The sequence below is a fragment of the Hyperolius riggenbachi genome, chromosome 4 (assembly GCF_040937935.1).
Source record: "Hyperolius riggenbachi isolate aHypRig1 chromosome 4, aHypRig1.pri, whole genome shotgun sequence".
NCBI classification, from domain to species: Eukaryota; Metazoa; Chordata; class Amphibia; order Anura; family Hyperoliidae; genus Hyperolius; species Hyperolius riggenbachi.
In genome coordinates, this window is record NC_090649.1 from 443,827,379 (window position 1) to 443,842,486 (window position 15,108).

General features: G+C 44.7%; 1 protein-coding gene across 2 annotated transcripts in view; it reads left to right on the forward strand.

Annotated features, from left to right (window-relative positions):
• Positions 1–14,158, forward strand: part of TMEM63B (transmembrane protein 63B) — a 74,883-nt gene extending 60,725 nt beyond the window's left edge. For both annotated transcript variants that reach the window (XM_068232636.1, XM_068232637.1), the window contains 6 exons: positions 2,257–2,419; positions 4,196–4,301; positions 7,321–7,488; positions 8,004–8,119; positions 8,269–8,346; positions 10,061–14,158. In XM_068232636.1, the coding sequence (XP_068088737.1) occupies positions 2,257–2,419; positions 4,196–4,301; positions 7,321–7,488; positions 8,004–8,119; positions 8,269–8,346; positions 10,061–10,234 (805 nt within the window). In that variant the 3' untranslated portion in view covers positions 10,235–14,158. The remainder of the gene's footprint in view (positions 1–2,256; positions 2,420–4,195; positions 4,302–7,320; positions 7,489–8,003; positions 8,120–8,268; positions 8,347–10,060) is intronic.
• Positions 14,159–15,108: the final 950 nt, after the last annotated feature.

Sequence of the window (15,108 nt, forward strand, 5' to 3'; positions counted from 1 at the left end):
GTATTACATAGATACATGAGACATTTTACATATTGTACAATCAGTACATCCAGCGCTTTTGAAGTGATACTTTTCAGAGCGATTCTAGGCATGTGCCTAGCGATTTTCTAATCATGCCTAGTGATCTGTGGAGCGGTTTTTATTTTTTGTTACAGTAGAGCTGGAATTGAACAGCTTCTGTAACAAAAACTCTTGTAAAAAATCGCTCTGATCTAACGTTTTTCAGAGCGATTTTCCACTTTCCTATATTTAACATTGAGGCTGAATCGCCGCAGAAATGCTGCAGGGCCCACATTTGCGTTTGGGAGAAAATCACTTCTCTCTGGTGTGATCCATCCCATTCAAATACAATAGCCAAATGCTTTTCAAAGCGATGGCGTTTTTAAAAGTGCTCAGAAGCGCTCTTGGTTTGCACCATCCCTCACACACTCCAAATGATTGTTGTTCAATCACTGCGCATGCAAGTGGAAGTGACATTACACATGCTCTAAAGCAACTCCACATGCTCTGAAACAATGCTTTTTGAACGACTTTGCATACACCCAGCCGGCTGCACAATTTCTGTCCAATAATCGTGGGAATTGATCCGCTAGATTGATTGGTCAGAATAACTGATATCGGTTAGTTGTTGACGTTTAGCTACATTTTATAACCATCTCAACCCGGTACTGGGATATCTGTCATTTGTCGTTGTTTCAAACGACATTGATTTGACGTGTACAAGGCAAGGCTTCAGCGCTGCATCCCTTATATACTGAGCAAAATCTCTGCAGCAAACGTAATTATCCCTTTACAGGTTCATACAGAGTCTAAACACAGTCACTTGCGGGTATAGCTAATGTCACTAATCAGAAGCAGAGGCCTTATGCTGGAAATACACTGAGATTTTTTGGCAGGTAGATGGTTCGATATATAATTTCCGACAGGTCCGATCTAATTTTCAATCGTTTTTCTGATTGATTCTTCATAGAAGTGAATGGAAATTGATTAGAAAAAACGATCGGAAAATCGATCGGACAGTAAATCTGCTGAAAAATCTTGTGTATTCCAGCATTAAGCTGGTTACACTATGCAATTTCCACTTCAGATCCTATTTCCGATCAGGAAATAGGAAAACGGTCAGATTGGACAAAATAGATAGATAGATAGATAGATAGATAGATAGATAGATAGATAGATAGATAGATAGATAGATAGATAGATAGATAGATAGATAGATAATGAATTGATTTGTTTCAATCAGTGGTCACATACGAACATTTCCGATCGTTCACATGAAGAATTGTTCGTTATCATTCAGCAAGCTGTATTGTTACACCGTAAGCCTAACTACAAGGCTTATAAGATCTGGCCAGGCACAGCAGGTGGGATAGTGGTAATCTCAGTACTTTGGAGGTATTGGTATGTGATGAGTAGTGTGGTGGGGGTGTCTCAGCACCTTGCAGGGAAAAAAATATAGGAGACAAATACGGGAGCCCAATAGTGTAGTATATTAGTATGCAATTGAAAAAAGGAATTTCAATAAATAACTATTCACAAAAGGGGGTTGCAAGGGCAACTAACCGTAGGAAGCAGGTGGAGACCATAAACCCGACTCCACTCGGGGTAGTCCCAGCCGGGACCTGGACGTGGTCGCTCTCCTTGGAAAAGTAGGGACAGGTGTCCACTGTGGGGCACCCACAGGTGGTCTGTCACCACCCCTCAAACACTGATTGTTTGGGGGTATAACTATGCATAATTAGAGGTAAAGAGGCGCCCTGGTTGAAATAAAAGCATCTAAAAACGGCTTAAAATCGAGGAAATAATAAGGTGGCTTACCACAATAACGAAATCCTTGTATATGACAAAAGATTTTTATTTAGCACAGGCAACGCGTTTCGCGAGTCTAAGCCCGCTTCATCAGGCCAATAAAAGTGCCAAATGAACAAGTCGATATGGCAAAGGGAGCCTCCCAGGCCCATAAAGGCTCCCTATGCCACATTGACTTGTTCATTTGGCACTTTTATTGGCCTGATGAAGCAGGCTTAGACCCGTGGAACGCGTTGCCTGTGCTAAATAAAAATCTTTTGTCACATACAAGGATTTCGTTATTGTGGTAAGCCACCTCATTATTTCCTCGATTTTAAGCTGTTTTTAGATGCTTTTATTTCAACCAGGGCGCCTCTTTACCTCTAATTGTGCATGGTATGTGATGAGGTCATCATGCTGACATGTTTATTTCCAATCAGTGACCTCTCCTCCTCTTCTGTGTCTCAGGTGTGTGTTCCTCCCAGACAACGGGGCGTTCTTTGTCAATTACGTCATCGCCTCCGCTTTCATCGGTAACGCCATGGATCTGCTGCGTATCCCAGGTCTGCTAATGTACATGATCCGACTGTGTCTGGCACGATCCGCTGCAGAGCGCAAAAACGTCAAACGGGTATGGGATAGTGTGTGTGTGTGTGTGTGTGTGTGGCCACAAAGTTAAAACACTTGACAGGTTAAATGATGGTTATTAAACACTGTTTATCTTGTTTCAGTGTAACCTAATGAGGGATGAGACAGATTAGGGAGTTTGTGAACAGTGGCTAAATAGAATGCACTGGAAGCAGGGAAATTGGGCAAGTTTAAAGGGATCCTTAAGTCACCTGAAAAAAAAGATATCAGAACGCTATTGCGGACTGGAACACGTGCAAAGATGCGCATGGACAGGGCTGCACAGGCGCAGTGGCCCGCCGACTCGGAGTTGGCGAAAACTAAAAACGGACCCGCGGCAGGGGAGCGGAGCATTGGTGGGTAGCTACGTGGGCACAGGACGGCTGCAGGGGGCTGGTACAAGCTCCAGGTAAGTGAAACCCTTTTTTTTTTTCTTTTTTTTTTTTTTCACCAGGTGACTTAAGGATCCCTTTAAAGAGGATCTGTAAGGAACAAAAAAATCCCTACTTCCCTCAGGAGGGGAAAACCTCTGGATCCTAATGAGGCTCCCCCGTCCACCTCTGTCCCTTTTATTCCAGCGCTGTCAACTGCTGAAGAGCTGCTGACTAGCTTGTCCGCAGTGGAGGGCTCCCGGATCATAACAGTCCTGTGTGAGCGACGCACAAGCACAGTAGTGGTTTTCCTTTGGGCTCAGGTGGAAATAGCTGAGCCCGATCGGATCCGCTCTACTGTGCAGGAGCAGATATCGCTATTTCCGCCTGAGCCTTAAGGAAAACCGCTATTGTGCCTGCATGAGGCTCACACATGACTGTTATGACCCTGGAGTCCCGGCAGATCTTCAGCAGCTCACATCGCTGGTATGGAGGAGGACAGGGAAGCCTCATTAGGATCCAGAGGCTTCCCTTCCTGAGGTAAGTACACCATAGGGGCACTTTTTTAATTACAGATCCTCTTTAAAGCGGACCTGAACTCAAGAACTTCCTCTCTGCTCTAAAAGATAGGCAACAGCATAATAAGCTCTATAGAAAAGCATTTCCTTGTTACAGCTTATAGAGCTCCTTCAGAGATGTTGCAGTGTAGTTATTTCCTGGCTTGCTGGAAGCTCAGAAATGGCAAACCTGTGTTTACATATTGGATCTCAACTCCCACCTGTCCGCAGCTGGGAGCTCAAATTACACTGGCTCATTACTTGCTGAGAAGGGAGAATTGGACAGGCTTCTCTCTATAAACACACAAACATAATGTACACCTGAACTTAGAGGGATATGGAGGCTGACATATTTATTTCCTGTTATACAATGCATGTGGCCTGACTTTCCTGCTGATCCTCTCCCTCTAATACATTTAGCCATAGACCCTGAACAAGCATGCAGATCAGGTGCTCTGACTGAAGTCTGACTGGATTAGCCCCATGCTTGTTTCAGGTGTGTGAATCAGACAGTACTGCAGCCAGAAATCATTTCCAGTATAGCAGCACATATGGGGTGTTTCCAGTGTGCAGTGGTTACCACCTACTGAGTTGCTCCAAGGAAGGACAGCTAGTGGCAGAGTAATGGGAGCCCAGAGCTCATAGATGTTTGGGGAGTGACCGCAACCTTGTGGTCTGATCCCACAGAAGAGCTCCTGAAGTATATTATGCTGAAAAACGAAATGTTTGCCATGAGAGAGCAGTCAGACTGCTCATGTACGCACTGCTCATGTACACACTACTGTCACCTCTGTGTGTTCTGGATCTGCAGCACACTGACAGGAAACTTCACCCCTCTTGTCTGTCCCGCAGCACCAGGCCTACGAGTTCCAGTTTGGGGCGGCATACGCATGGATGATGTGCATCTTCACTGTGGTGATGACTTACAGCATCACTTGTCCCATCATTGTTCCTTTCGGTGAGTCATGCGTGTCATGTGCAAGTGCTCCCATTATTATAGTGCGACTCCCTAGTGCCCCCATTATTATAGTGCGACTCCCTAATGCCCCCATTATTATAGTGTTCCTAATGCTTTCATTATTATAGTGTTCATCCGTAATACCCTCATTATTATAGTGTTCCTCCCTAATTCACTCATTATTATAGTGTTCCTCCCTAATGCCCCCATTATTATAGTGTTCCTAATGCCCTCATTATTATATTGTTCCTCCCTAATGCCCTCATTAATATAGTGTTCCTCCCTAATGCCCCCATTATTATAGTGTGCCTCCCTAATGCCCCCGTTATTATATTGTTCCTCCCTAATGCCCTCATTATTATAGTGTGCCTCCCTAATACCCTCATTATTATAGTGTGCCTCCCTAATGCCCCCATTATTATAGTGTGCCTTCCTAATGCCCCCATTATTATAGTGTGCCTCCCTAATGCCCCCATTATAGTGTGCCTCCCTAATGCCCCCATTATAGTGTGCCTCCCTAATGCCCCCATTATTATAGTGTGCCTTCCTAATGCCCCAATTATTATGGTTTGCCTCCCTAATGCCCCCATTATTATAGTGTGCCTCCCTAATGCCCCCATTATTATAGTGTGCCTCCCTAATACCCTCATTATTATAGTGTTCCTCCCTAATTCACTCATTATTATAGTGTTCCTCCCTAATGCCCCCATTATTATAGTGTTCCTAATGCCCTCATTATTATATTGTTCCTCCCTAATGCCCTCATTAATATAGTGTTCCTCCGTAATGCCCCCATTATTATAGTGTGCCTCCCTAATGCCCTCATTATAGTGTGCCTCCCTAATGCCCCCATTATTATAGTGTGCCTCCCTAATGCCCCCATTATTATAGTGTGCCTCCCTAATGCCCCCATTATTATAGTGTGCCTCCCTAATGCCCCCATTATTATAGTGTGCCTTCCTAATGCCCCAATTATTATAGTGTGCCTCCCTAATGCCCCCATTATAGTGTGCCTCCCTAATGCCCCCATTATTATAGTGTTCCTAATGCTTTCATTATTATAGTGTTCCTCCGTAATACCCTCATTATTATAGTGTTCCTCCCTAATTCACTCATTATTATAGTGTTCCTCCCTAATGCCCCCATTATTATAGTGTTCCTAATGCCCTCATTATTATATTGTTCCTCCCTAATGCCCTCATTAATATAGTGTTCCTCCGTAATGCCCCAATTATTATGGTGTGCCTCCCTAATGCCCCCATTATTATAGTTTGCCTCCCTAATGCCCCCATTATTATAGTTTGCCTCCCTAATGCCCCCATTATTATAGTGTGCCTCCCTAATGCCCCCATTATTATAGTGTGCCTCCCTAACGCCCAAAATTATTATAGTATGTCTCCCTAATGCCCCCGTTATTATAGTGTTCCTAATGCCCTCATTATTATATTGTTCCTCCCTAATGCCCCCATTATTATAGTGTTCCTCCCTAATGCCCCCATTATTATAGTGTTCCTCCCTAATGCCCCCATTATTATAGTGTTCCTCCCTAATGCCCTCATTATTATAGTGTTCCTCCCTAATGCCCCCATTATTATAGTGTTCCTCCCTAATGCCCTCATTATTATAGTGTGCCTCCCTAATGCCCCCGTTATTATAGTGTTCCTAATGCCCTCATTATTATATTGTTCCTCCCTAATGCCCCCATTATTATAGTGTGCCTCCCTAATGCCCCCGTTATTATATTGTTCCTCCCTAATGCCCTCATTATTATAGTGTGCCTCCCTAATGCCCTCATTATTATAGTGTGCCTCCCTAATGCCCTCATTATTATATTGTTCCTCCCTAATGCCCTCATTATTATAGTGTTCCTCCCTAATTCCCCCATTATTATAGTGTTCCTCCCTAATGCCCCAATTATTATAGTGTGCCTCCCTAATGCCCCCGTTATTATATTGTTCCTCCCTAATGCCCTCATTATTATAGTGTGCCTCCCTAATGCCCTCATTATTATATTGTTCCTCCCTAATGCCCTCATTATTATAGTGTTCCTCCCTAATTCCCCCATTATTATAGTGTTCCTCCCTAATGCCCCAATTATTATAGTGTTCCTCCCTAATGCCCCAATTATTATAGTGTGCCTCCCTAATGCCCCCATTATTATAGTGTTCCTAATGCCCTCATTATTATATTGTTCCTCCCTAATGCCCTCATTATTATAGTGTTCCTCCCTAATGGCCCCATTATTATAGTGTGCCTCCCTAATGCCCCCGTTATTATAGTGTTCCTAATGTCCTCATTATTATATTGTTCCTCCCTAAAGCCCTCATTATTATAGTGTGCCTCCCTAATGCCCCCATTATTATAGTGTGCCTCCCTAATGCCCCCGTTATTATAGTGTTCCTAATGTCCTCATTATTATATTGTTCCTCCCTAAAGCCCTCATTATTATAGTGTGCCTCCCTAATGCCCCCATTATAGTGTTCCTCCCTAATGCCCCAATTATTATAGTGTGCCTCCCTAATGCCCCCGTTATTATAGTGTTCCTAATGCCCTCATTATTATATTGTTCCTCCCTAAAGCCCTCATTATAGTGTTCCTCCCTAAAGCCCTCATTATTATAGTGTTCCTCCCTAATGCCCCCATTATTATAGTGTGCCTCCCTAATGCCCTCATTATTATAGTGTTCCTCCCTAATGCCCTCATTATTATAGTGTTCCTCCCTAATGCCCTCATTATTATAGTGTTCCTCCCTAATGCCCTCATTATTGTAGTGTTCCTCCCTAGTGCCCCCTGTTATTATAGTGTGCCTCCCTAGTGACCCCAGTTATAGTGTGCCTCCCTAGTGTCTCCTGTTAATATAGTGTTGGTCTTTATTTATCTTAGCAGTTGTAAAGCAGAAATACTGACTGTAGTGTCTGGTACACATAAGGTTTTTTTAAGTGCCCTTTACAATAAGATATGGCAATGTATTCCATATGGTGGATGTTAGCGGTTTTCTTTGTGCTTTGTCTAATCACAGGCCTGATGTACATGCTACTAAAACACCTGGTGGACAGATACAATCTATACTATGCCTACCTACCTGCTAAATTGGACAAGAAGATCCATTCAGGGGCGGTGAGTCAAGTGGTGGCAGCGCCAATCCTCTGCCTGTTCTGGCTTTTCTTCTTCTCCACTGTGCGGACAGGTGAGTGCCGAGATCTGGGCAATATTATTGTCCAATCTTATACCTCAATCTCATTTTGTACGGATTCAGGATATTTTGTAAGGCGTTCTTGAAATGTTTGTCTAGTGCAGAATTAGCAGAAACTAAGAGAAACTATGATCACGTATACAGCCCATTGCTTATGATAATATGGGCGAGTTCATCTTTCACCCCCTGGTGCTGGAGGAAGCTAGAATACACATTGTATTATGCATGAGCTTCTCTCACCACCTGGTGCTGGAGGAAGCTAGAATACATGTTGTATTATGGGTGAGCTTATCTCTCACCCCCTGGTGCTGGAGGAAGCTAGACTATATCTTGTATTATGGATGAGTTCATCTCTCACTCCATGGTGCTGGAGGAAGCTAGAATACACCTTGTATTATAGACATGTTGAGGTGATTTGTTCATTCACCTCATTCCATGTATGGCTGCCATTAGTGGTAATCTAGAATGATCATATTTCAGCATGTTAACAGCTGTCTCTCCTCACACAGGCTTCCTGGCTCCCACCTCTATGTTCACCTTTGTGGTTCTGGTGATCACCATTGTCATCTGCTTGTCGCACGTCTGCTTCGGACACTTCAAATACCTGAGTGCTCACAACTACCGGGTGAGGTCATCAGATGGTTCTTGTCTCCTCTGTGTCTTTGGCACTCCTCTCGTTCTCTTCCAAAAAGTTTCTCCTACTTCAATCCCACCTCACTCTGTCCTGCAGGAACTCCCCTTACTCACTCACCCATCTTTTCCTCCTTCCTGCAGATTGACCACACAGAGCCAAATGCCACTGATGGGACACAAAATGGCCGCCCATCCTCCAACGCCTCCCAGAAGTCAGCGGTAAGTCTGTCGTGCTGTACATGCAGCCTCCATCTACCTCCATTCTCCATAGGACAGTACAGGCAGCCTCCTGCCCTTCCTTTCCTGCTCTTTATAGGATGGTGCATGCAGCCTTCCTGTCTCTCCCCCTCCATAGAACAGTTCATTCTGCCTCTCCCTTTCTATAGAACAGTACATGCAGCCTCCCGCCTCTTCCCTCCCCTCTCTATCTATAGGACAGTACAGGCAGCTTGGCTGAGATCAGTGTGTATAACAGGCTACCTGAGGAATTTAGGCTGAAATTCTGTCCCTCTGCTTCCAAGCTGAACAGCACAGCCACAATAAAGCTCCTCCCCCAACATGCTGATAGGATGAGTCATTACTTTGTTCCTCCCTCCCTCCTGCAGTAAAGCTAGAAAGACCCACCTGTACAACGCTGCTTAGTGGCTCCTAGTGCTCCTAGCTACTGTAGTCCCCCCTCACCCTCACAGACTACAGTAGCTTGTTGTGAAAGCAAATGATGAGCTCCCTCACAGACTCTAGTAATGATAAAAATAAGTATTCTGCAAGTTGTATTCAGTTTTAGTAATAGAGAGTATTTGCTCCCTAAATGGTTTACGTGCAAACACATTCTGTACCAAACCCTTTCACCAGCGATGATGTTCCCTCTGTGCAAAATGGTCCCTACTCTACCGACACTGGTCAGCAAGCAAACATGTACTTGAGATTCATGCTGAGGCCTGTCTGGTTCTAACATTTTAGGGAACACATGCATGCATATAAATCAGTCTAAAATCTCATGGGAGCTGCAAACTGCGCAACTTACATCATCCTGGTATACGAGCAGGAGACCTCACAGCCTGCAGCTAGACCACAATGACCATGTATGTGTTACCTTTAAACGTAGAACCTGACAGGCCCCAGTGTAAATCTCAGTTTCAAGAGAATGACATTTTTGCTTGTTGCTTGTTTGCTTGCTGACAGGTGTGGGTGGAGTAGGGACCTGTTCAAACAGAGGGAACCTCAACGCCGGTGAAAGGGTTTAGTACAGAATGTGTTTGCATGCAAACCATTTTGGAAGCAAATATCCTTTCGACTTTCGAACCTCAGCGCTTGTGAAAAGGTTTAGTGCCGAATGCTTTTGCATGCAATTCATTTTGAAAGTGAATATCCTCCGTTAGTGCAACTGAAATAATTTCCATTTGAATTGTTTTTATTATTACTAGAGTTCCCGCTTGTTGTGAGTGTTTGAGTACTTTTGAGGGATAAAGTATTTCCAGGAGGAGGCAGCGCTTTTTGCTGTAGCTCTGCCTCTAGTCCATTCAATCACCTCAGATCGCCACCTCTCCCCGCCCCTCTCTTTGAAAGAAGACTGAGAGGGGCGGGAAGAGGCAGCGATCGGCGGTGATTGAATGAACTGGAGACAGAGCTACAGCCCAAAGCTCTGCCTCGCCGGGCAGCAAAATCTGCCACTTTGAAAGTCATAGGATTTTGCCCCGGGATTTAGGGGGATAAAGACCTCCTACGTCCGCGGGGACTTTAGAGTCTCTTAAATGACAGCTGGGCATCTGGCATTTTGTAAAAGGAGATTATGTTGCCGGACTTTGTTTTTCTTTAGTCACTTTAACCACACAACTAAATGGAGTAGTGATATTTTATATTGGAGTTAAAGTAGCTTTCACAGACCCCTGCTGATCTCTCTTTCCCCCCCTCCCCCCGTTTCTTCTCCTACCAGAAATACATTGCTCAGGTCCTCCAGGACTCGTCCGCTGACAGCGAGCCAGCAGGAGACAGCGAGGATACGGAGCCAGGGTCGCAGGACGAAGACATGATCAACGCAGACAACACGCAGGATGCAGAATTCCAGTCTTGTGAGGACAGTCTGATCGAGAACGAGATCCACCAGTGACATCTAGCGGAGGAGAGCGGGTATTGCACATACTACGAAGACTCCGCCTCCTCTTCCCTGTAGCAGGGGACCCGGCCCTCTGATGACTGAGGGCCCCTTGTTGGCTTGTAGGACTGGTCCCCACAGACTGGCATTATCTTGGGCCGCCCATTCGCCTGCTGCTCTCTGTACATTATATGGACAATTATTTGGTGTTTGCACAGACGCTGCCTGCTGTCTATGTTGTGTGTTAGAGGAAGCCGCGCACCCCTGCTGTCTGCTCCATTTCGTTATGTGATTAAGCTATTGTGGAAAACTACTGCTGCTCCTGAGGGGGGCGCCACTACAGGAAGAGAGAGGCTGGTAACATGACTGGGTACGGTGACCCCTGCTGGAGGCTGGCACTCCACATGAAATTGGCACTACTGGATTATGACACTGGCTGTTGTCTATTTCCTCCCTTATAGCGGTGTGTGATTGTCTGCCGGAATCCACGACTGTACAGAGGCCCCTCCTTGTGTGTAATACGACATGTCCTCTGTCATAGGGTAACACTTGTAGTGGATACAGGCTGGGCGAGTACAAGCCTGGGTGACAGAGAAGTATGTCATGATGTAGTGTGGTGTAACAATGGATGGTGCATTGTATATTGTGTGCTGTGAGGGAGTGAAAGATGGTACACTCTGTGGCATGGTCTAGCGATGGATGGTACATTGTGTACCATGAGTGGCAATGGATGGTGCGTTGTGTGGCATGTGTGGTGTTGGATGGTACGTTGAGTGGCATGATGTAGAGGGAGTGGCGTTGGATGGTACATTCAGTGTCATGGTGTAACGCGAGGCAGGATGAATGGTACATTGTGTATCGTGAGTGGCAATGGATGGTACTTTATGTAGCATGAGTGGGGATAAATGGTACGTTGTGTGGCATGTGTTGTGGTTGATGGTACGTTGTGTGGCACAGTGTAACGTGAGGCAGGATGGATAGTACATTGTGTAGCGTGAATGGCGATGGATGGTATGTTGTGGGGATGGATGGTACGTTATGTGGCACGGTGTAGAGAGAGTGGCGATGGGTGGTACTTTATGTAGCATGAGTGGGGATAAATGGTATGTTGTGGCATGTGTGGTGATGGATGGTACATTGTGTGGCACAGTGGAGAGTGATTAAATGGCATGGTGTAGCGTGCGTGGGAATGAATGGTACTGTGTCTTAGTGTGAAGTAGATAGTAAAGAGTGGTACATTGTAGTTGTGTGGAGAAGAGATTGTTGGCACATTGTACGGCACACTTGTAAAAAGGTGTCAGAAATTTTGGAGCTGGATGAATACTGCCGATACTCTACTAAGGCTTCTACCTCCTCCTAACACTAATCCTCCCCCTAACTACTCGTAAAACTAGTCCTACTCTAACCCTACACCTAACACTACAGTCTTTTCCTTACCGTAACCTTGGGCTTTGGCTATGTCTGGCTCCCAAATGATAAACTGGACATTCTGTGGCGGAGCCCAAATTACCAGGTGGCACCCACATTACCTTCCTGGCATTGTGTGTTGTAGTGGTGGATGGCATGGTGTTGTGTACACAGTGTGATTGTGACTTGGCGTGAGGTGGTGACTGATGTAAATACTCTTCCCACTGTTGCTGTGTGTCCGGGTCACGGTGTGAATACCAGGAGGTGTTTGGTACAAGATCTGTGTGGAGGGGGCTTCCTTCTGTCTCAGTATCATCTATTCAGCTTTGTCATGGTGTAGTGAGCATGTTTCCAGCCTCTAGGACAGAACAGCGCCCCCCTCTGGTGACACTTACCCTCTTGTGACAGAGCAGGACTCTACTGTATATTCAGTTATACTAATGGATGCTACACTGCACATCACCTGGGTCCAATACCGTCAATGGAACTGCAACCCACCAATACCCTTTACTGGCCAGTGACCCACTTATTTCCTCTACTGAAACGCAACCCACCGATGCCACCTACTGGACCACCACCAATAACCTCTATTGGATTGTAATCCACCAGGGCTCTACATAAAGGGCCCCTATTTACAAAAATGTAAATGCAGACAAATAAAAATGTATATTTCTTCTAGACTAAAATGCACTATGAATCACTTTTTTCTTATCTTGCTGTCACTTACAGTGGGTAGTAAAAACCTGACAGAACTGATGGATTTTTGACTATTCCATCTCCTCTTGGGAGATCCTCAGTATTTCCTTCATTCTTTACAAAATCCCCCCCATGGAAAGGGATCTATACAAAGGTGTCAGCCAGCCTACCTACTTATTTGCACACTACTTTGGAAGTTAGGCTGATAAACTACAGTTCAGTAAGTGCTTTTGTAAATAAATATCTGATACTCCCCCCATGAGGAGATGGACTAGCCCAAAACCTGTCAGATCAGTCACAATGTTTTATTTGATACAGTAAATGACAGCTATATAGGAAAAAGTAATTTACAGTGTTTTATTCTGGGAAAAATGTACATTTATTTATATGTATTTTCAATTTTACAATTTTTAGCAATAGTTGTCCTTCAACTGCCAGACATCAATATTGGATGGCGATCTGCCAGTATCTTCTACTGTACCGCAACCCACTGCCGATACCCTCTATTGTACTGCCCTCTACTGGGCCACCCCCCACCACGCCCAGAGGGGACCCAAAAGATTATGCATTTCCAATCTGTCACTTCAGAAATCTCTGCCAGTGTTTCCGGACTACTACAATGCATCTCCAGTGGATTCTGGGATTCTGTGGATAAGGGAATCATAAACTATACATCCAGGGAGCCACTCCAATTTCATGGATAAGGGAAACATTAACTGTATATTTGGGGGGGCTTCTCATTTTATGTATAAGGGAAATATGAACTTGTACGTCCAGGGGTGGAGTTTCTTAAGCACTAAGTTTGTCAATGTTGGAACTGGATATTTTGATTTTGTTTCGGGGTGGGAATTGCTAACGAGATCGTTTGGAAAAAGCTAAAATGATGGCAAATCCCTCTTTGTGGGTGGAGCTTGATGACAAATCCCTCCTTGTGGGTGGAGCTTGATGAGTCCTGGGTGGCCGCCCGGATATTGACTGCTCTCTGTGTTTCCCATAGACGAGATGTTTGTCCCGTATGGAGTTTCCCTGCCATCATCTCTTTCCACTCAGATCGCACGCCAACCGGTTTCACCGCAGACTCCAGTGGAATCCTTGGAGCGGTGTAGCCTAATGCGTTCTGCTACGCCATCTAGTGTCATTCCTCCACTAATGTGTCCCTGTACTGACAGTGACCTTCTGCACTAACGTTACTAAACAAGAGATTGGTTTCTTTTTTTTCTTTTTCTTTTTTGGTAGGATCGATGTTTCTTTACTGCAAAGGATTACGTCACTTTTAGGGTCCTGTGGCACAAGAGACTTGATTGCTGCTTCTCTTCTCAACTAGTAACGTCAGCTGCTGCTGCTAATGTCATCCAACGCACTCACTAAAAGCTGTGACGCAATAGAGAAGCGGAAGCTCGTTACATCATGTGACATGCTGCAGCTGCGTTGGATGACATAAGTGGCTGCCGCTTAGGGCCTGTACACACTGCTGCGCTTTTAAAATCATGAAAATCTTGAAGACCTGTACACACTGGTGTGATGCGTTTTTTCTATTCTCATACAGGCTTTGCGATTTAAAAATCGCATGCTACTTTAAAAGTGCAGCAGTGTGTACAGGCCCTAAATGTCATAGCAGAAGCAGCAAAGCCTTTCGTGCGACAGGGCCCTTAGATTGGGGGTCAGTTTTAAATGCCTCCCCAGGCTGCGATTCTTGGGTGTAGCTTTTTTTTTAATTTTATTTTTAAACGTCTATTTATTGAAATTTCAGTTGCAATTAAAAGTGACATTGTACAGTGTAAGAACAAATAAACTGCAGATATGTAACGATAAAGTGGCAGGTACATTATGACGACATCCACAAGTGTCATGTCTTTCTTCTGTACAAAGGAGGGGCAAGGGAAGATGGCCTGGCTATAGATGGGCATACAGGAGGGGGGCTGCCTCCCTTCCAGACAGCAGTACACGTTCTAGTTCTAATCTGAGCAAAGGTTATATTACAGTAATTCATATTTGACCTGAAAACAGAACCTCTTTATAAAGTATACATGTCAGGATTTGTAATCCAGCAACAAAAGTTAGACAGCTTTCCTTATGTTTCCTGTCTATGTAGACTGCAAGTCTGAAGTAAGTGACTCATGCTGTCGGTTCACAATTCCACTAACTGAAGAAGCTGTGAGGGGTGTTGAACATGCAAATGAGGCCTCACCCTATAGGCTAATATCAGCTCTTATTGCATACATCATCATGAGCCTGCACTCCTGCTACATTTGCATTCAGACCCCCTCACGCTTCTGTAATCAAGTATGAACCAGCAGCATTACTCGCTTGCTTTAGATTTTCAGATACAAGTCTGAAGTTTTGCAGCTGGATTACAAACTCTCCCATATGTATAATTTCTATACAGGAGAGTTTTCTGCCAAAAGGCTTTTCGATTTTCCCTTTAGATGGGCTTCATACGGTCAAGTAGGTCTCATAGAAATGATAGTCCGGAATTTGTTAGGTTCTGGCAATACGGGAGTGGCTGTGAATGGTGTGGCCGCTGGGGGCTGGAATTGTGGACGTTGTATTCTGGCCGGCCTTGGGCCAATACAGAGATGACTTTGGTAACTCTATTCACTTTGGTGGGTTGCCAGAGTTATGTGATGTTCTCACCAATGAGAATTGGTTTGGGATTTTGGCTGAGAATACTCCTTGGTCCTGATAATGAAAGGCTTTTTGTGCTGCAGATTGCTGATGTAATCTTGATATAAATGGGTACCAGTGGCTTCTACAAAAGGCCGTCTCTCTGTCTCCCCCTGGTGATG